Raw genomic sequence first — 23,195 nt, forward strand, 5'->3', positions numbered from 1 at the left:
AATTGTTGGTAAGATAAGCGATGCCTCTCCACTACAATTTAACAAATGTGTGGAAGCAAACCGCATGTCTGAAAATACATCAGTAAAAAGCACCAGGAATTTCAGCTAGCCACAATTTCTGGGTGGCATTTGTCTTGCCTCTTTAAGCATGCAGCTCCCACCAACACATTACTATGGTCACTGTAGTAGATAAACAATGTTTTGTCTATTCTATAAATCTGAAGTGGCCCAATGTCAAAAACCAAACTGGCAACTTCAAAGCAATTATTCAAATAGGCAAATGTCTAGGGGAGCCATCAAAACTAGGGCTGGGGTAGGGAACCTATGGCCCTCCATATTACGTTGGATCGAACTCCCATCAACCCCAACCAGCATTGCTTATAGTCCAGAATGATAGGAATTACCAGTCCAGCAACATCTGGAGGACCACAGTTCCCCATCTCTGGATTAGGCATGTATAGGATGCTGCTTTGTGTTCTGTTTTGAGTGAATAGAACCCTAAATGTGTGTTTATGCCCATGTGATGGTAGCATCCCCTTCTCTTTCAGATGATTCCTTCATCGTACAAGCGGAGCTGTGATGTCATGATGACCACCTATTGGAGAAGAATGAATCTGTAACAGCATGTGAAGTTGTATGCATCTCTTTGTGAGGCTAGCCCTCAGGCTTTGCAATCTCAAAGGCTTTTCTGTTTTGAGTCATCCCTCTGAAAATTGTTCACCACTCCACTGTTCCATGTAAGAACATTCAGCAATGTTTTGTCGCAACTGCTGTTTTACAGTACATCTCTCTCTCTAACCGAAGAGCAAAATGTAGTTTATATAATTTAGCTTCTGTAAAATATCCAGTGTGGGATATCTCCCTGTCTAATTATAATCCCGCTGACTTTCCAGCAAATGGAATGTAGTAACAATATGCCTAAATGGGTATATAATAAAGCCCTTGGTAATTACTACTCTCAGTTCAATCTGCTGAGAGCAGCAGAGGTGTGGCAACAGAATTAAGCATTAAGTAAAAATTAGTGAAGCATGCAAATACAATCTGTACAAATGTTTTCACTTAAACTTCCAGTACATAGCTATTATGCTGCCTCCCTCCTTTAGTGCACTCTGCGTAGCAAGATATCTTTCACATGGAGTTGAAACCAATTTTAGCAGCTCTCCACATAGTTAATTAGGATCTTCACTGAACTGTGATGACATTTTGCTAAATAAAACAAGATTGTCAATATCAGTCAAATAACTAGCTAGTCGACTTTGTTAGCTTGTGCTTATCTTACAGCTTGGCTGTCAAAGCTGCCAGAAAAACAGACCTCGTTTTCTTCTAACATAAGACTTTTTTTAAAAAAACCAAAATCAACAAAACCTTTTATTCTTATTACGAAGCAATAGCTAAAATAGTATGTCAAAATTCTCACGCAACAATTAAGCATGTGCTTCACATTTCCATTGAGGTCAATGGGATTTTAGATTGCTGAACCTTTTGACTGCATTGTATCTTTCATTTATGTTCACCGCAAAATGTTCAACATCTTTGGGGGGCATTATTGTGTGTACCTCAGGAATCTAAACTTCAAGCTATGGGTGAAACAAATTTAAAAACTGTAAGAAGATTATTCAGCTAAGAAAAGTACTCCTGGCCACCATCAAAATCAGGATAGCCAGGTCCAGGTGCAATTTCTGTGGTTATAAAAAGTTAATCAGGAGTTTATTTGTTAAAAAGGAAGGTAAAACTATTCCTCAGAGTTGAGGGAACAACTGCACATTTCTAGCTCAACAATCATTTTACCAACACAGTCCTATGTGTAGCTACTCAGAAGTCCCACTGAGTCCAAAGTGACTTGCTCACCAGTAAGTGTGTGCTACAAGGTGCCTGTGGGATCAATAATGCCCCTGAGGTCTTTCCCTGGTGCCCATGAAGCCTCAGCCCTGGCCCTGACACACTGCACCCCTGGTCATGAGGTGGGGAGGGCAATTGTCTTTTTTTCGCCCTTGAAAAGTACATAGAGCTGAAGGAGAAGAGTGACCATCTTCCTCACTCATGAAAGAGACACCTTGTAGACCACTTGTATAACACTGTGCCCATCCCCACTTACTGGAACCGATGTCTTACTCATGTCCATTAGGTTGTAACCTAGGGAGTTAATACATTTTAACACCCCTTACAAAATCTTTGCACACTTTGTATATCTCTTTGGCTTAACAACCAGTAAGCCTCCATGAAGGTGTGGAGTTTCCATCTGTTCTATAGCGCAAGTAGCCCACCTTTCATTTGGAAACACCAACTATTGTGAAAAATAACGGATGATTTAATATCCATGTGGCATTTGTCTTTCTTTCTTACAAAACAAACTGAAAATTGTTGGTTAATGCCAATGATCAAGTAGACAAGAAAATATCTTCACCCCATGTGCAGTTCTCATGCTGTAAAAATTCTATTACTATGTCTTTGGTTAGAGTAAACTACATTAAGCAAAAGGCAGTGAACAGCTGGTCATTACGCTTATACATACTGTATAATCATCTGTTTTTCGAAATCCTGAATGCTTCTTTGTGTTTATTAGAGTACTGTGAGTTAATTTAATACGTGACAGGGATTTTGATGAGTTTTCCAGTAACAGTAAAAATTCATTTCCAAGGGCATAGCATGTTAGTCCATCATAACAAAAATAACAAAGAGCCTTGCGGCTCCTTAAAGAGTAATAAATTTGTTATGGTATAAGTTTTCATGGACTCAAGCTCACTGCACATCTAATGAAGTGGACTGTGATCCAAAAAGTTTATGCTATAATAGGTGTGTTAATCTTCAATGTGTCACAAGGCTCTCAGTTACAGACTGATTTAACAGTATTAATTAGTTCTGTACTCTATTTTCAAAAAGGTACCGTATTTTTCCATGTATAAGTCACCCCCTATTTTTGGGGACTCCAAATTAAGAAAACACCCCTCAGCAATACCCGTGTATAAGATGAACCCGAATGTTAAACCTATTTTTTTGGTTAAAAAACTGAGTCTTATACACTGAAAAATATGGTATTTGGTGCTTAAGTTGTCATTAGACTCTCACAGCATTGCAACAACGAAAACGTAAGTCATGGGGCTGTGCCAACATGTGGCAGGAGAGACTCTGGCCTCCGTTTTCTTTCTTGGGCAGGAAGAGGGTTATTGGAAAGTGGGAGATATTGACATCAGTCCCTTGTCATAGCTGGATCACCTCCTGCTGAGTTTTAAGCTTTCAGCACCTTTTCCCTTCTGAAGATGAGGGACCTATCAGGATGATCTGCCCTTAGATTATGATGGATTCAATTGGCTTCCAGGTGGCTGGCAGGGAGTTAGAGCCGATATGACGGGCACTCCTGTTGAAGCTCTGGCAGATTTGTGAAATATGCAAATAGCACAAGTCATTGACCTGATAGTCCCTGAGCTTGCTCTGCCACTTTGTGGAGCCCATTGACTCCTTGCTACCAGAGCTTTGGGCAATGAAACACACCAGGAAATGACTTGAACAGAGATGAATGGTGAGTGCTCATTATCAAGCCTAAGTGGTCAGTAAAGGCAGCAAGGGAGACCTATTTTTCTGCCTCCATTGCAACCTCATTGTACCACCCCTCAGAGTTTTCCCAGGTAGTTTGGGGCCTTTTACAGCCTGGCCCAAATGAGATGGTGGAACTGATAGTAGCTTGCTGAAACTTGTTCGGAAAGCATTTTGAGGATAAAATTGCTTGCCTCTGCCAGGACCTTGCCTCTACCATTACAGCATCAAAAGGTGTCCAGGGCACTGTCTAGGCATGTTGTGTTTCAGTTAATAAGGCTTGAGGACATCTGGAAGGTGTTTGATTCAGTCTAGGTAACCACTTGCACACTTGAACCTCACTGCTTATAAAAACAAGCTTCTAGGCCAGGGAGGTGATTAACAACTCCTGGTGAGAGGGGATGTTCTCTGCCTGCTCAAGGAGACAGTGGTAAGACCATCCCTTTTTTAAAAAAACAAAAACTTCCATGGATCCACAGAATTCAATTGTATCCCCCATGCTGTTTAACATCTACAACCTCTCTATGGAATGGCACACAACCCTTGAGCTCGAGCTTACTGAAAACATATTTCTGCTCCTAGGTTGTTACTTAATAGGTTGTTACTTAATTCCAGTGGGTTATTAATCCTGCCCTGGGTTATCATTTCAATGTGTTGTGTACCTATTTTAAGTTTTGTTGCACACCACCTAGAAACTCGTTGTGAAAGGCAGGATAAAAAGCTTTAAATAAATAAGACTTTGTAGTCAGCTGTATAAGAGCAGGAAGGCTTATATCAGTATGGCTATTATGTTGCTAGGAGAACATAAAGGGGAAAACTGCCCAGAGAAAGCAGATCCCCCCCTTTATCATCTCAGACTTTGATAAGTGCTAAAAATAACCACAAGTACTCACATGTATTCTCTGTGCGCTGAATGTACTGCAGCTGCATTGCTGTAGCGCCACAGAACTATCACCGATGACAACACATCCAAAGTGGCATCAAACTGGAAAAGATACAGAAGCCATTAAGGCAAGCCATGCTTAAATCAATACACTGCCAACTGTGCCACAAGCCTGTAGACTAAGTATAAATCATTTGAATAAAAGCAGGGATAAGCACAGATTAGGGCAAGCTCATCCTTTGTGCTGAAAACAAAAGACACGACAGACTTTCAGCTGCATGCACATCACACATTTAAAGCCCTCTTAAAGCACATTCCCCTGCCCCAAGAATCCTGGGAAACGTAGTTTTCACTAACAGAGAAACAATTCCCAGAACTCTTAAACTACAGTTCCCAGGATTCTTGGGAGGAGAGTTTGTGCTTTAAATGGGTAGTGTGCATGCAGCCTTTATTGTGTCAGTCAAGAAAGTGAAAGGAACTTATGCAGTTGTTCCCTACCAGTTTACTACAAAATACCCCTACCACAAAACAAGTTGTTAAATGCTACTGATCTTTCTACATCCTGCTTGACAAGCATGATGATATTCATGTAGAAAGGAGGAGGAATGTGAATGTAGACTTCTTATTAATTTGAGCATCCACAAGAGGATAGTTTATGGGTAGGGTGCATATGGATACCAAACATGGTGGAAGCGTTTGCATCTAGAATGAGAGGCAGCTTTTCTCTGAACATCAGTCACTGGAAAGAAGAGGAGGGGGCTGCTTTGCCCATGGCCCTACTTGTGGAGAACACTCCCAATCGAGTGTTAAAACAATACAGCATTAAATATTAAAAACTTCCCTAAACAGGGCTGCCTTCAGATGTCTTTCAAAAATAGGATAGCTGCTTATTTCCTTGACATCTGATGGGAGGGCATTCCACAGAACGGGTGCCACTACCAAGAAGGCCCTCTGCCTGGTTCCCTGTAACCTCACTTCTCACAATGAGGGAACCACCAGAAGGCCCTCAGCGCTGGATCTCAGTGTCTGGGCTGAATGATGGGGGTAGAGATGCTCCTTCAGGTATACAAGACGGAGGATGTTTAGGGCCTTAAAGGTCAGCACCAACACTTTGAATTGTGCTCAGAAACTTATTGGGACCCAATGCAGATCTCTCAGGACCGGTGTTATATGGTCCTGGCAGCCACTCCCAGTAACCAGTCTATCTGCCGCATTCTGGATTAATTGCAGTTTCCAGGTCACCTTCAAAGGTAGCCCCAAGTAGAGCGCATTGCAGTAATCCAAGAGGGAGATAACTAGAGCATGCACCACTCTGGCGAGACAGTCCGCGGGCAGGTAGGGTCTCAGCCTGCGTACCAAATGGAGCTGGTAGACAGCTGCCCTGGACACAGAATTAACCTGCGCCTCCATGGACAGCTGTGAGTCCAAAATGACTCCCAAGTTGTGCACCTGGTCCTTCAGGGGCACAGTTACCCCAATCAGGACCAGGGAGTTGTGCAATGTACATTTCAGTTAAGAGACTACTTACAGCAAATCCAAATGATGAAGCACTGTACCTCATTACGGAGACAGCTAAAAGAAAAAGGGAAAAATACTCTTTTGATCTTTTTGTTCACTGAAGTGAGGAAAAGTTGCAGTTTGAAGAGAAGTAAACAAATAAAATATCACAATATATTCATTAGCAATGGTAGAGACTCCACCAAGCTTCTGTAAATCAAAGGAGGAACAATCTGTCACTTAGGAGAGACATGTGAAAATCATTTTTAACATTTGAGGCTGAAACAGAATCCAACTAAACATGCAGGTAACTCCACCCAATTCTTTCTTTTCAAGAAGTAAGCAACTTCACAACAGAGCTTATTCAGAGCAAAAGAGCAATCCAAGTAAGTTATCTGGAAATGCCACTGAGAAGTCTACAAAATCAAGTGCAAGCCAACACTCCCATTTCTTCTGGTTTCCCTCTCAAAATCAGATCTGAAATTAGATTAAAGTGGACCCAGATATGACAGCCTTATCAAAGAGACCCTAGATCTGGTTAGCTACCACCTCATTCTAACAGCTTACTTGAGAAAGGAAAGATTTGAAACTGAACAACCGGGGCACACTTTCCCCCCAAAATTACTTAATTTTTTAAAGGGGAAGGGGGACAACTGACAGCAGCCTGGTTAAATTTATCTATGAAGGGCAAAGGTCTAAAGGTCAAGATCACTGGCTGGCCATTCAGCTCAAAGGACTTGATCCATATTTTCAAGCTACAGGTACTGACTTCTCTAACCAATAGCCAAGAGGTTCAGGACACCTTAGATACAGAAACTGCATTCAAGGAGAAGTACACAGATCTGACATAATTTATCCAATGAATGTTTTACAAACATGTCATTGTGAACTATGGAATAATCAGCATTAACAAATAATGGCTCAATAGCTATTAAGGCCAGGTATTATCCAAAATAGCTCAACTTACTGACACTGCACAGACAATGATGTGGAAAAATACAGCATGTACCTTTTGATGCCATCACTATACACAGTGGTGCAGTTAGAGAGATTTCAGACTCATTATTTAAGGGTCTTACAGGGAGAGGCCTCTTAAGGTGGCACCTCTGCTGCATTTAGGGAGCTTCCTGTTGTACCCTCACAGCACCATTGATTGCGCCAAGTAGACTTTGATTATTTCCAAATCGTGTTGGCTTTGTTCCAAGTTTTCTTCCACCTACATTCTAGCAATCACACCTCCACTTTGTTGCATGCGGTTGATCAGTTTACCATGGGATTTTTACAAGTACTACTATCAGGAAGGAAGAAGTTGTCTGGGAAATAATAATTTAAAAAAAACCTCTGAAGAATTGTTAAAATCAACTTTATCATTGGCATTTCCACAGTGGGACTGACCCAAAGGGAACATTTAATTTTCAGCATTGCAACAAGAACAAGTCCTAATTACAACATTCCTGAGCAAAGTAGGAATAATGGGGGTTAATGGAATATTTATCATGTTTGCATCCCATCCATTCTTGACCGTAATAGGGACTATGCCAAAACACAACAAAAGCATTACACCAATTCAGAACATCAGACCTGTGCAACATCTTTAGTCTATCTGCAAACCTCCAACAACAGGCACCAAAGCAGCCAAAGCTATTTTGGGCAAGTTTTATGTCCATTTCAACTCAAAGAAGAAAATGTGGTTTATGAGAAGGACTGCTTTTTTCAAAGATCTCAGAAACCTGAAGAAAGCTGAACCATTTGTAAAGAGTCTCGTACAAACAAGCTGAACACTCAGTTTACTGATAAAAAGGAGCACTAGGGAGAAAGACTAGTGCTTGGGATTCTAGGCAAAGAGGTTTATTGAATAGTGAAGCTAATGGAGGACTTAACCTTTCACAAAGCCACAGAGATGGTGAGGCAATCCAAATTTATCAAAAACCCAGTTTTAGGGAGGGAAGACAGTTTTGCTCTACTCCCATAAAAACAAGAGAAATAGCCATTTTGAAAAGGGCAAATTCACTCCTCGTGTCTCTGCGGAAAAAGCACAAAAGCCAGCCCAGAAAAATTAGCACAGCGATTTTAAAAGCACTCTACAGTACAGCAAAAGGACCACCCTTTCAGATCACATATGCAAGGGATGGAAAAGTCCACAACACTGGAGGGTTAGTTCAAATAGAGGAACACAGCACCACCACTGTTCAGAAACAGAGCGTTTTGTTTGTGTGGTACAAGAAGTGACCACAACAATGGATGACAAATATGGTAAAGGCACTGGTTCTCCCAACAACAACTCACTTTAAAATAGAATAAGGAAACAGTAACTCCAGTTTGTTCAAGGGACAACTGCACATGGTTACTTTTGCATTTTCTGCAGGTAGGAAGTTTCTCATAAGTAGCTCAAGCCAGGTAGTATAAGGCAGTAGCCACTGCATATAGTCGAGGGAATGCCCTCTTTTGGATGCTTTGCAACAGAAGCTTTAGAAAGAAACAGTTTGTGTTAACTGTGTATGCAGTATGAAGCTGCTCAGCAGGATAATCATTTAGTTTCCATGTTCAGTTTAAACTGCTGGTTTGGGCCTATAGAGCTTTATGAAGCTCAGGACCCCAACACCTCAGGGAAAATCTTTGTCCATATAAACCTACCTGGATCCTGCATTCATTAGAGATCCTTCTCAGAGTGCCCCCTCCAAGAGATGTGCAGAAGGTCACATTGTGAGAAACACGACGTGTGGAATGCTCTCCCTAGGGAAGCACACCTGGTACTATCACTGCTGGCTTTAAGATGCCAGGCTAAGGCATTTTAGTTTATCCAGCCTTTGGGTTGATTTAATTGGGATCATACTATAATAAGATCTCTGGCCTGTTTGCTACCTTTTAGTTCAGTAGAGTAGGTTTTGTCCTTTTTAAAATATTGCTGGAAGAGCACTTTACAGATTCTATCACACATCTCATGATATCACAAGGAATTGCCTAAAGAACTGCAGGAACTGCAGCAGGAATTGCCTAAAGGCAAAACACATGACTGTGACGATCATGCCATTTCATCATGCGCCTACCCTATTACATATAAGGTGGTGAGGTGGAGACTAATTTTCATATCAAAAGTACAGCTTTCTGGTATCAGGATATCTGTGATAGGATTTCCCTGTGTTTTTAAAAGGGCAAATGACTGTGCAGGGGGATTACAATTTGAATCAGGGAGATCTGATCTGATGTTGCAACTGGCCTACACTCCCCCACCCCTAGACTCAATACACCTTTTTCAAAAAGAATTCTCTCTTCATAGACAGAATAATGAAACAACCAGAAACTAAAAATAGAGGCAGAATAGAGAAACAACTCCATCGCTGTCTTTAATTAAGGAAGCTGTACAGAATGTATTTAAAAGGATGAGCCAGATTTGGTTCAATTTTTTTTAAAGTTATCCCACAGCTGACTAGTCAACACTGTAGTAGGATAGTAATGTCCTATCACATGTTCTGTATTACTAGAAACTGGCTACATTCTGATGCAACATTAAGACCTTGGTTGAAAATAAGCTATAGTTTAACGCATTCAAGGGATTTGCTCTTCCCAACTCCCAACACGACCATAGAGGAGAGGAAACAACCCTAAAACAAGCCACCGTCTCCAAACAAACCACAAGCATAAACATTGGCTTACAACTCGCAGTTTGTCTGGAGGAAACAAACCATAAGATTCTGACTTGTGTCTTGTTCTATGTGGCACAGTTAGGGGCAGGGAAGGAACTATGGTTTAACATCCTGTGCAAACCAGGCCACAAGTTAAAGGAGGAGATTCACCACTGCTGCTGAAAACCAGAATTCCTCAGCGCTGTAATGTCTAGTCACAGCCTGCGGAAAAACCTAAACATGTGATCCAAATGTCCAGTGAGACACAGTAAGTCACAGTAAGCCCATACCTTCTGCAAGCTAAACACAAAATGCCTTGGAATACAGAGAGTGTCTACTAAAACCCACTTCAAAATCAAAGTCTGGTTTCACCTGCAGTTGTCAGAGGTTAAGGATAATTTATTTATACTACCTATCAATCTACAAAACAGACAAGTTGCTCCATTCCCAAGACATGCCTAAAAATGTATTCATCCAGCCATTTATCAGAGGCATCAGCATTGCAATATTGAGGTCATGGGGAAAGAAAATAGGTTTAAAAATATATAACAGAGTAGTTGCTTAATTGTTTATATAAAAACTGCTGCTGTTGTTTTTTTCAAAGCTAGATTGACATACTTTTTATAGCCAACACAGTTTTTATAAATATTTAAAAGGTCCACTTCAGATTTGTGATGCAAGCAGAGCACTTTAAAGAAATGAATTGATTTTTCTCATGGCTCCATTATCATTCAATACTATTTACAAGCATTTCTTTTTCATGTTCTGCGGTATTATATAAATTTAAACCCAGGACTGTGTGTGTTCCCTGCTCCATATGGGATATGTGCTTGGCTATAATTTGACAGCCTTAAAAATCTCATTTTTTGTAAGTGCAGCAGTCTGTTATCTTGTTTACCTATGAAGAATGGAATGCAGATATTGCATAGTTAAACAGTCTCAGTTATTTCAGAACCTCTTCCCTCCCCCTTTTCAGAAGAAAATAGAAATAAAGATTTCTAGTGTACTATTTCCTAGGTGAGAACCATTAAATATTGCTTCCACATGAGTGCGCCCCACACACTGGTTGTAACATAAAAACTTCTTTTCACGTGGTTCAAACACATTGTGTGCAGATTCTCTAACCCAGTACTAGAGAAAATAAGGCTCTGCAGAAAGTGACTTTCAAGCAGAATAATTTATCCATAATGGCTCTTGAGCAGCCTTCATAATGGAGCCTACTGAAATAAGCAAACCCTAAAAGTGAGTTGACAGATGGTAACAAAAAACATCACAACACAAAACGAACACCAACAACAAACACCTGATTCTTTCAGTCAGGCCACATCACATTGTCTCTGGCACAATGTCTACAACAAGAAGGTGGTACGAAACTGAGAATTCAGTTCTAAAACTTGTGCCCAGCGTATGGCCAGATTAAATTTGCCATTGACCTTTCCCTCATGAAGATGTAAATGGCAAAGGCTCAGAATACAGAAATGCTATGAAACCAAGATGCACTGTCCATATTACAGTAGTTTCAGCACCAGACAGGTCTCTCCTGCTTCCCCATTAGTTTAATTGAGTGCAATCTAGTCCCTTTATACTTTCCTGTATTTTAGCCTCAGCACATTCCTTCAAACAAAAACCACCATTTATGAAAGTCTATGTTTTCAAATTAGAGTCTCTAGCCAGTAATTTAAAATAAATAAAAGTCAGCATAAAAAAAAATACAAATGGATTTTTATCCTGCTTCTCTTCTTGGAAAAGTCCAAGTCAGCTACGAAACAAAACAGACCCCCCCCAAAAAAATCCCCTACTTTTTTTTTAAAAAAAGAACAGAACTTTAAAACACAGAACTAAGTCAAGGTGCCAGATCATCAATAACACTGGGCATACAATATGTCAAGCAAATGGAATGCCTTCTAGAATTTAAAAGAAGTATTGAAGAGATAAAATTATAGCAATGAGGAAACCAGATGGATGTCTGAGGGCAGAGACCACATCCCAGCCAAATGTACCTTAGACAGAAGACATGCACAGGAAAGGGAAGGGTAATATGGGTCACTTTGAGAGTGCCGGGATGACACATTTTAAACAAGAAGTTAGTTGCTGTTCTTATGAGAAAACAGCAAGTTTCCCTCATAAAAAGACACAGGTCTGACAAGCTCATGCAAATACTTCCCCAGCCAATCCCAACTTGCCTTTATCAGTCAGTAGCAAACAAACATGTGACACTTCTCTTAGACACAAGCATGGGCCAATGTTCTTGAGGCCAGCTTCCTATTCTGGCAGAGAGAATCACCATCAGTCAAATAATTCCCCAAGAGAATTCTGGGAAATCGACCAGATACACAAGTTGGAGATTGACAAATCTGCAGGGTCCAACAATTTTGCTGCAGTCCAATGGTTGGTCGTATTACAAAGGATGTGATGATTCAGTACAATGTAGCATTTTGTATTTAAACTGTTAGGCAGCTGGAATAGCTCAGTCAACAGAGCATGAGACTCTCAGGATCATGGATTTGAGTCTCATGTTGGGTAGAAGATTCCTGCATTGCAGGGGGTTGGACTAGATGACCCTGTGTTCCTTCCAACTCTACAATCCTATGATTCTATGTTGCACAATGAAATAACCAATATCATGCTTACAACAAGATTGTATCTTGCAGGAATGAAGTACAAGCTAAATAATTATACAGCTAAATGCATGAAATGCACTTTGGTACCAAGGACAGCAACACAGGCACAGGCAAATAAACAATAGCAGCAGTACACTACCTAGAAGAAAATTAATTTCAGAGAATCTCCTTGACCTTTCAGCTGCATGTCAATCCTCACTGCATTGTGAAGCTGTGAATAAGTAAATGTTTCATGTCCATCTCTCTAGCACAGCAGGTCTCATCACCATAAAAAAGCTTTGTCAATAGAACACATACATATCTGGCAAGGCACAGAGCCAGGCATACTTCCAAATTTCTATGCAAAGTATCTTAATTACACTGTCTCTTAATATAGTGTCTTTTATATCCTGTGATCAGCAGCATGTGCCCTTCTGACCAGATTAATCAAATCCCTCTATTCTGGGCTGTTTCACAGGGTTTCACTCTCCTTAGAACAGATTTTATTTATTCATTGATTTTCATCACACTTCCTCTTAATGACAGAGGTGGCGTACAAATTTTAACAAAAGTAAGAAAAACCATGATGTGTCATAACAAATAGGCACAAACAGATCAAACAGGCACAGTTAATTACTATTCAACCCCTAAACTAATTTAAATAAAGGGCCTTTCACTTCTCTAAAAGTGAAGGATCAGGTCCACTGGCACACATTTACAGATGCTTCCTCAGGGCTGGAACTGATAAAACCCTATTCCTGGGATAGCTGGATTTCACAGTCCTATAATGGAGACTGTCAGTCAGGTTATGTATCCATAGCAGTGACTAAAGGAGAAATTACCTCTGGGAGGAGTGCAGAGACAAGAAGTGCCATGGGGCACCTGTAGCAGCAAAGCCAGACTTCTTCATCTGTCCCAGCTGCAAAACCTGTCTCTCCCATATTGGTCTCTACAGCCACAGCAGGTGCTGTAACTCTCCAAAGGTTTGACTTCACCCATATAGGCACACTCTCCCATTGTCTCCCAAAACAAACAGATGCCAACAATTAATCATTTTTGTGTAATCTGGTGCAGGTAACATTGGCTAACCATGCCTGACAACTGCAGTTTACATGCCTGACCACAAAATGCTATTTAGCCATCTAATCACTGTGTTTAAAGTAGGCAGGCAATCATAAATCAGCCTTCATTTATTTGGTTCAATTGGATTAATGAGCTTCTTAGCCTGTAATCCATACCACGCAGTGTTAAATTAAACTGAGGAGGGAGTAAGATCTGCCAGATTGGGTTTGGGTGTTGTTGTTTTTTAATTTAAAAAACACACCAAAAGCTTTTACCACACTGGGAAAACCAATTAGCATTAATAATTCATTAATTCATTAGCACACTTCATGGATTATGTGCAGCTAAGTTTTAGTTGAATATTCAAATTAGGGCTAGCCAAAGCCCTAAGATTCAGATATTAGTATTTATGAATGCATAAAGGAAATGATAGATTGAACTTGTAGTTTATATAACTGAGTAATTCTAAATGCATATGTTTTGATGGGATATTTTATTGGTTTTTCTTTTTCAAATAAGTTACCACATCAGAATGTTTTACAATTTTTCAAACTGAAATGTTAAAGCCAAACATTGAAATAGTACCCACAGCTCATATCACAATACAGAAACCTGCCATCAGGGCTACGCATGGTTTTAAGAAACAACCTGCCTCCCATTAAACATGCAAATCCTGTTTTGAAATTTGGAGAAATTTTAAAGCACTTTGCAATATGGCAATACAGAGCAGGGGGAGGTTACCATTCAAAGAAAAAGATCAAACAAAAAGTCATGATGGGCATGTCCTGGTAGTTAGACATGTTCCTAAAATGAGTCTGAAGTGCACATCTGTATGTATACATCTCTGGTGGTATTCAACTACGTTTTACTCAGAGTAAACCTACTGAAATTAACAGCTCTAACTTAGGCTGTGTACATACACCCCATTTAAATTTGCATCCAGTGTACTCCTATCTCTATTTTGTGAAGCCATGCGCACACAACATTAGCCATAATCCACATTTATCCTGCAGCTTGATAAATATTGTGTTTTCCTGAGTTTTTCCCAAACCAGCTTCAGTTTGATTTGAAAATGGGATGCTTTCCTGAGCAAATTGCAGGTTCCAAAGGTCTTATCCAGATCAGCACCAGAGTGGGGCAAAGGGGGCTAAATACCCCCTTACCACAAGACAGGCAGCAGGATCAAGTCCTTTTTCTGTTAGAAGTCATGTATGTTAAGGCAGAGATATTTTATGTATCCTCTAGCTTGGCCATCATCTTCTCTCTCGCCTTTACTCCTTTCTAAACAGTCCTGTACATGTGAAATGTTAACTGAATTACTGGTGAGCAATTTAGTCGGTATAGCAATGCATTAAAAGCTACAACAAACATGTTGTCTTATTCAGCCCAATATCTCTTTCTTTGAGGAGTTAACAACCTTCAGGTCATTTTGTGCTTGGTGAGCAGATGTAGAGTTGCTATATGAACTGTGGGTGCATCGTTAATTTAGTCTAAATACATGCAGAAACAGCAAAGATGAATGCTGGATTTATATTGAAATCTGCAGTAAAAATAAGTTCTAGTATCAGCTTTTTATGTTTATTTTAGCCACAATCATTTGCTGAGCAGGTAAAGGAGTAATGAAAGGATGCAACGAATATAAAATATTTCTCTCTCATATACAGTTATTTGCTTCATGCTAAATATTTGTTCTCTAAATATTTTAATCACTTCTAGAATAAATAAAACATGATGACTGACTGAGCCAGGATACCTTGGTTATTATAATTACTCCTCTTTTGTATCATTCTATTCATATGAAATAACCTGGGTTTTAATTAGTTAGAAATAAACTCTGCTTCAGATATGACAAGCTGCAAAGCCCAATTAAATAGATTGACAATATGTTGGCATGACACTATAAGACTTTCATTGTTTACAATGGATCTTAAGCCCAAAGAGCTGTGATATGATACAGAAATGCAATATTCTTGACAATATTTATTTTTGCATTCTATGGCGACAGGGGCTCCAACTTTGATCAGAAGAGCATGCTAGTGAGATGGAGTTTAACCTTTTCCCCCTGCACTATTTTTCTGGTCTAAATCTCCTCTGCACCTGAAGCTGTGATTAGCCCTGCTGGGAAACAGTGCAGAAAACAGGTACCAGCATTTTCCCCAGAGAGGCTAATGATGACTTCAGGGCAGGAGAAGTTCAGTCAGGAAAAGAACACTGGAGCCACTGCTACAGCAATCAATCACTGAGGCCACCAGTGCCTGGATTACCATGGCCAAGTTATCTCTGTCCAGGAATGGTTGTAGCTATAAGTCAGAGCTAGTGAAAGGTATCCCTAGGAACTGAGATCACCTGGGCCTCTAGAGAAAAAGATGAATTCCGGTGTATTTCCAGTCTATGCACCTAATTCTATAGACAAGTGCAACCACATTCAGAATGCATAACTGACCTCTCCAGTCTAAGGCTTGCAAAAATATACTCGACTCACATGCAGTGGAGAAATAGATACTGGTAGCATCTCACTCCAAATCCCCTAATGACCACTCTCAATGCTAAACAGCTTTGGTGGCAATATAGTTACTTGTGGCACCCCATGACATAATTGTCAGAGAGCTGAATAGCATCCCTCAACACTAGTTTGCAAAATGACTCCACTGGAGTATAGCACCCCTGATGCCCATCCCATGGAGTCAATCTAGATACCATGTTGATGGTGTCAAAAGCCACAGAGAGATGAAACAAGAGGAAGCAGGGTCACACATACCCTCTCTCTTTCAATAAAGGTCATCCACCAGAGTGAAAGACAGTTCAGTCCACAAACCCAGACTGAAAAAGGTCTAGATCAGGCATTCCCAACCTTCGGCCCTCCAGATGTTTTGGATTACAATTCCTATCATCCCTGACTACTGGTCCTGTTAGCTAGGGATCATGGGAGTTGTAAGCCAAAACATCTGGAGGGCCACAGGTTGGGGGTGCCTGGTCTAGATAAAATCAGTGTCTTCCAGGAATGCCTGTTAATATGGGCAAAGACCTAAGACTTCAGGAGCCGCACAATGCACAATATGCGCTCAAAGTGTTGAATTGATCTACTTTTAGAACAGCAAATGTACCTTGATATCTCTCATCATATTTCCTGCTGCATTTTAGGCAGACCTACGTGTGCTACATGAGTTTGACCAAACTGCGGGAGGCAGTAGAAGACAGGAGTGCCTGGCGTGCTCTGGTCCATGAGGTCACGAAGAGTTGGACACGACTAAACGACTAAACAACAACAACGTGTGCTGCTGCTGAACACCAACATTCAACATGTAGAAATGCTGAGTTCTGCAAACTGCATGTGCATATTTGCAATACTTTGCATAATTTATTCTGCTTCTACCAAGACACTAAGAAGGCAGGAGCCACACGTGGTACAAGAGCCAACACCCACAACCACTGTGTTTCCGTCTTTCTTCAAGTACATAAAACCCAGGTCAGCAGTTTCAAATTAGCGTAACCCCTTTTCCCTTTTTCTTTCTTAAATGAAATAAATAAATAAAGAAGGAAATAATAATATCAAGTTTCCCAGGAATCAGACTTTTTAATTAATTTCTACACTCACTCTGCAGGATCACAACACATATAGCTTGGGTATGCTTCTGTTGGCACAGAAGGCAGGCTAATTCTTACATTTCTGTAAACTACCAACAAGGCGCCATCCCTTGCTTCAAACAGGTCACATTATAGTCCTTTGTTTTTGTGTGTGTTATTTTTTAAAAAGGGTAATAACTACCCCCACAGTGCAGTGCTCCACCTTTTCCATCCTTGCTGAAAGAACAGCAGTTGTTAATGCCAACTATATGGTTGGCTTTTCAAATTGTTTGCAAACTTTTGCATAAAAGAAAATTGCACAGTTGGCAGCTTAATGGATGTTTACTACAGTTCTAAATACAACTTGAGAAATTATGCATATCAAATGTGTTTGTAATTGCATGATTTATTGTGGACTTCATGTAAATATTCATGTAAATTGACTTCAGTCAATAGCCAGTTACTGCCATTAAAAACGTATTCAAGACTGCATGCTCAAGTCAGCACACACTCACCCTTCACTCTGTTATTAAGCAAGGAGAATGTTACCAGAATTGTTTGTGTTCTTAAAACACATTTATACAAGCCGTTATCAGGCAGTTTCTGTAAGCTTACAGCAACATGCTTTACTCAATAATATATATTTCAACCAACCTGATTTGCCTAGGACAGACTACCTCAACATCACAAATGATGGAACCAGCCAAGGGCATAAGAGATTTAAAAAGACTATAGAAGACTTGGAAAATTTAAGGTGGCTTTGAAATGATCTCTTCACTCCCACTGGATTTATTTTTATTTGACAACATTTATTAACTTCTTTTTTTTTAAATATAATTTTTATTAACAAACCAATCAAATCACATTAATTCCAAATTACAGAGCCAAATTTTTAAATTTTTGTTGGGGGTACCCATGCTTCAAGCTCGGAAAGGGATCCAAACATCTCTCTTGCTGCTGCTTTAATATTCACAGTTCTGTCCAAATAGTATTCACAGTTCTGTCCAATCTTCTCTTTACTGTTTTCCTCATCTTCTTGTTGTTATCATATATTCCTTTCTTTGTGACCTCTGATAGTCTCCACAAGCAGGTTAAAAACAAACATTGTTATATCCTGTGTGGATTTTCCATTCCTCCAAGAGCCATATTCAAACAGACAGATGCCATTTCAACACTTCTGTACAAAACATTCTTAAAGTCTGCCCATTAGTCCTCGCAGGCCTGTCACTCTCTCCTCGATCTTCTTAGGGGGTTCTGCCAGGTCAAACTCACAGTCCAATATGATAACAAAGCCATGGTCTCCTCCCCCTCGATCGTAAATCCTGCAACCAGGCCTGCTTCCTAGCGAGTCTCTTTTTATAACTGCGTCATTCCAAAGGCCTTTCATTCCTTTACAGATATTCCACAAACCATGTCTTTGATTAGTAATTCATTTCCACACAGTTCTTAATCATCCCGCTTATAATCAGTAGTTGCAACAATTCTTCTTGGGGGGGGGGGGGGATTGTTAGGTAATCACATAAGATAAAAAAAGAAATGTTCCCCCCCCCCATTCCGTCCCGTTCCGACATGTGTCTTCTTCTTTATATATTTTCCTGTTGAATCCAGCCCGTCGCTCCACTTCACAGAGGTCACTTCCATTAGCAGTCTTAACTCCCGTTCTTCACTCGAAATATGTGCATTTACTTCTCTCTAATTGTTTATTTTGAGCTGCTGCAACCAGGCGCGCTATCAGAGATAGCATCTGGGAGAGCCATCCAACACGAGTGCTGTGCGCCCAGCACCCTCACCCCCTTCTTTCAAACTCGGGGGTGATTTATGGCAACCGCAGGCAAGGCAGTGTTTCCCCATTCCCTGGGGTAACAAGGGAGGCTGCATACTCCCATATCAGCCTCTAAATTACCTTGTGTGAGCCGGAGAGATGGTATTGTCGGCCATCTTCCAATGCGCCCCTAGCGGGCCCCCCATTTATTAACTTCTTAATAGGCAAAGTTTACAATTGGTTTGCATAAAAGCAATATAAAATGGTCATTAAAATACAAATCAAACTTTAACCAACCTTAAAAAAACCAAGTTGACAAAATAAAATTTATCAATGTACAAACGTCAAAATAGAACATCAGGGTAGACTTGCCTAAACAATTTCTTGTTTTTGCAAGCCTTTAAAAATGTATAGTAAAGGCGCCTGCTTAATATTAATCTGCAGGGAGCTCCAGACAACAGGTGCTGCCACACTGAAGGATCAATTACTTGCAAAAGAATAATAGAATTGGAAGGAACCCCAATGGTAATCTAGTCCAACCCCCTGCAATGTAGGAAACTCAACATTATACGGCATTTGCAAAAGTGCCAGTTACACAGGTTGAAGCTGTTGAGTGGATGAGCAAGGTAAACTGGTCCCAAGCTGTTACAGGTGTTACTAATAGTAGCACCTTGAATTTGGCCCAGGGCCATGGGTGTTCTATGCTGACAGAATCTCATTCCCACGGATCATGCTGCAGTATTCTGCTCTAACTGTAGTTTTCAGACAAAGTGCACTGCATACAGACTGCACTGCAGTGATCCAATTTTTAAAGACTCTAAAGCCTGGTCTACTGTGGTCAAGCTTTCATGGTCCAAGAACGGCCATAGATATTGTTCCAGCAGAAGCAGATAAAAGGCATTCCTAGCCACTGAGACCTCACGGGCCTCCAGTGACAAAGTTGGATAAAGAAGGATCCCCAAACTGTGATACCTGCTCCCTCAGGGACAATCAATTGGCCAATTTCTTAGACATGGGAACAACTCGCCTATAGGGCCTGGTTACAAGCTGAGTAATGAGCAGCACTATTAGAGACTCATATGCAATTAGGAGAGAGACTTTCCTCTCCCAGTTTCCAGGATCCAGGCTTTAATTCATAATTTTAACAAGCTTTTAAAAAAAATCAAAAATTTGATAAACCCGTTCACAGTTGTGGGGGGTGGAAGGACAAACAAAACTGAAAAAGCAGTTTCTCCCATTCATAATTCCAATAAATTTACTGAATATTTTAATACAGGACATTTCTCAGAACAGACGGTTTAGGGATTAGCCATTCTGTTACTGTGGCAGGCTTTTTTTTTAACCATCTCCTGCCCCCACCATCCTACCCAAATTCTGCTTGTTGCTAATCCTTCCTTCTCATCTAAACCTGCTTGGGTTGTTGCCTTGGACAGGAGAGTAAATACACAGGATAGTGTGTGCATTGCTGTGATGAATGAACAAATCTTATCTAATGATTAAGAGCTAATAAGAAGGTCGAGTTTTAGCGTGTTTCATTGATCTTCGGAGCTGGCATCACTTTCTAAATTCCCTGTGATCTTTTCTGCTTTATTTGTTCATCACATCTGATGGAGACATAATACAACTGAACTCAGGGCTGCTCAAGCAACATTGCTTGTATTTAAATGTCAGCAGCTGCACGCTTGACTAGTTAATATTCCACCACAATCCTGCACCCAAACCTGTTGTGATGTTGATTTGCAACAATGCATGGGAATATTTGGCTATTTAGAATGCTTGATACTGTAGTGAAAATTCAGAGCATCCTATACTTTTTGCTTGCTTTGAATCTAAGGCTAGATGGAAGTATTTTGCTTTAAAAACCATTATGCTGGCAGCTCTGGAAAAGACATTCTATTGGAGTACTTTATTAATCAAATACTGTACACCTTCTTTGGTATTCCCAGTGTGCCAGATTTGCTGCTTCCATTTCTGAGGAATGAAAGGCTTTGAACCTGCTCAGCCTTATGAGACAATGAGACAATGGTCCGAAGTCCCTCTGTGACGTAAGCACCGCAGACTCCAAATGATTTCTACTGGCTGCTGCCTGAAGACAGCAACATGGGAGGCAATGAGAGGTGAAAGGTGATGTTGCAAAGCTTTGTCAAAAGAGAGACTTCGTGTTCAATTATATGTCAAACTGGCTTCCAGGTATATAGATCTTGACTATTAATACGCTATTAACTGTAGTCACTCTTTCTTTTCTTTATCTTAAAGGATTCTGCTTGGCTACAAGGCATTGTGAGCTTGCTACATTTTGTAGCCTGCAAAGGTCAAGTATTTGCAACAAAAAGGAGAATACTGTGAAACTTAAAGCAGGTCAAATGCGCTCAGTGTTAGTTCACAAGTTTCCATAGCTCCAGTAGCCAATTAAAACCTTATTTATTTTTTACTGCTAAAATAGAGGAATGTGAGCGTGGGGTTTTTTTTGACAAGGGAAGAGGGGAGAATTCAACAGCAGTAACAGAATCTCAAACTCTAAATGCTTAATTGGGTACAGATTTGTGTGCTATAGAATTGTATTGCTCTTAATCATATAGTCTTATTTTTGTGAGTGCAGACCTGGGACTGTATAGTGAAGAAACAAATCTTGTAAATGAACTATTTCCAATGTTTTTCCTTTAATAAATCATAGGAAATGTGTTTGCAATATTGTGAAGCGAGAGTGAAGAGAGAGAACCAAATTCAAAATAAAATAAACAAGGTGAACTGGGGAGAAAAGGGGCTCATGAAATGGCTCAAAAACAGAAGTCAAGAAAAAGGAAAAACTCATGGGGTGGGTAATTTGTTTTATAAAGGGCTGCATAAGCATTTCATCATCTGAAAATATAAGAGAAGCATTCAGCATCCAACAAACAAAAGGCAAATAGAAAGTAAGGAAGGATGAAGGTATTTTGACGGGGAGGCTATGACTCTAGTGATATGACAGACACTAATAAGTGTATGCATCTCTCATAACAGTTTCCACACAGTTCAATTTGCAGCTGACACATAAGCCAGAAAAATGTTTGGCATTTTTTCCAGCAGCAAGGAATCACCATTTCAGCTTTAAGAAAAAGCAGCTACCTTCCCTACCAAAAAATCTTTCTGGGAATACTATCTAGATCCCCCAAATCAAATGGAACGCAACCAGACATTCACTGGGAAGCCAACATGCTTAGATCTAAACCAGGCATAGGCAAACTCGGCCCTCCAGATGTTTTGGGACTGCAACTCCCATCATCCCTGATGACTGGTCCTGTTAGCTAGGGAGAGAACGTGTATCTGCCCACATGGCACATCAGTCATGGTGACTGAATAACTGTTTAAGCCCCCCACACAAACACATGGCACTCTGCACTGTATATGTTCATGAAAACAAGCTCTAGTTCCCATTTGTTTTTTTAAAGGACAAATTAAAATTTAATCTTTGACCTTTTAATATTTATTTCTAATTAATCAAAAACATAATTCAGTAACATGTAGAAAGTAAAGGTGGTAAATGCAAGTGAATATAAATTGAAATTGAACACACATGCACACAGTACAAATCTGGGTTTTTACATGTTTTGTGGATCCTTTCCCCTTTTCTATAAACCTTGGAACCTCCCCCTTGTGCACAAGTGTGCCTTTTAGCTACACAAGCACTGGCACTCATGCCTGAAAAATAAGAAACAGAGGTAATGATGTCATAAAAACTATGAACCCCAATATTGCTCTCAACTCTCTTCTTTTCTGCAATACATTCCAAATTAAGCACTGGCAGCTGGCACACATCTTAGTTGTTTATCTCAAGGTAAAAGTACAGAACAGGTGTTGATATTTCAGCACTATATTTCGTTTTTCATAGGTTCAATAGCTCCAATGCTAGCGTGTTCAAATGCAGTAGGACTATGCATTTCGACCTTTTAAACCACAATCACTTTGAATTGAACCCTGAAACAAAGTGGTAGTCAATACACCTGACCATTCTCTCTTTGCTAGACCTTATCAGCCACTATGGATCAGAATCGTAGAGTTGGAAGGCACCCCAAGGGCCATCTAGTCCAACCCCCTTGGATGCAGGAATCTCAACACATGGCTCCCCATCCAATTTGAAGATATACCAGACCCTGCTTAGCTGTGCAAATGTGCTAGCCATTTTATTGCTGTACCACTCAGTCTCCCACATGACAGATACTTGCTACTATACTAATGAGTAACTAAGAAATGCTATGTTCTAAATGATAGAATATGCAGCAACACAAAGTTGCAGTGACCCAGGGTCCTTGTTTATGGTTGCAATAACTTGATACAAATATCACTCTGACATCAACAGAAAAAACTGGGTCTTTCCCCCCCCCCATCTGCTCTGGGTCCCCCCCCCCAATTGGCTCTTCTATTCTATTCTATAATGAAGTAGCTCTCAACTTACTTCAAGGACTCTCAGCCTTCTAAGTCATTACTCCAATATTATATTATCACATACAAGACATGATCGATTAAACCATCACTGAAATCACAGACGATCACTAGTGTTTGCTAGGTGTTGCACCATAAAATATCACTTACAGCATAAAAATAAAATTAACTGAAGTTCATCCAATCTAGTTTAATCTTCAGTGTAGATTAGCTTCTATAGAAGGCACAGTAAAAAAATTGAAAAAGGCATTCTG

The 23,195-nt window shown here is 40.2% G+C and overlaps 1 protein-coding gene across 1 annotated transcript in view; it reads right to left on the reverse strand.

Annotated features, from left to right (window-relative positions):
• Window positions 1–23,195, reverse strand: part of TMEM163 (transmembrane protein 163) — a 72,195-nt gene that overhangs the window by 23,309 nt on the left and 25,691 nt on the right. Inside the window, exons 3-4 of the mRNA XM_053405371.1 lie at window positions 5,943–5,986; window positions 4,425–4,516 (exon numbers count right to left, since the gene is read on the reverse strand). Coding sequence (XP_053261346.1) covers window positions 4,425–4,516; window positions 5,943–5,986 — 136 coding nt within the window. The remainder of the gene's footprint in view (window positions 1–4,424; window positions 4,517–5,942; window positions 5,987–23,195) is intronic.

Source organism: Podarcis raffonei, chromosome 1 (assembly GCF_027172205.1).
Source record: "Podarcis raffonei isolate rPodRaf1 chromosome 1, rPodRaf1.pri, whole genome shotgun sequence".
NCBI lineage: Eukaryota > Metazoa > Chordata > Lepidosauria > Squamata > Lacertidae > Podarcis > Podarcis raffonei.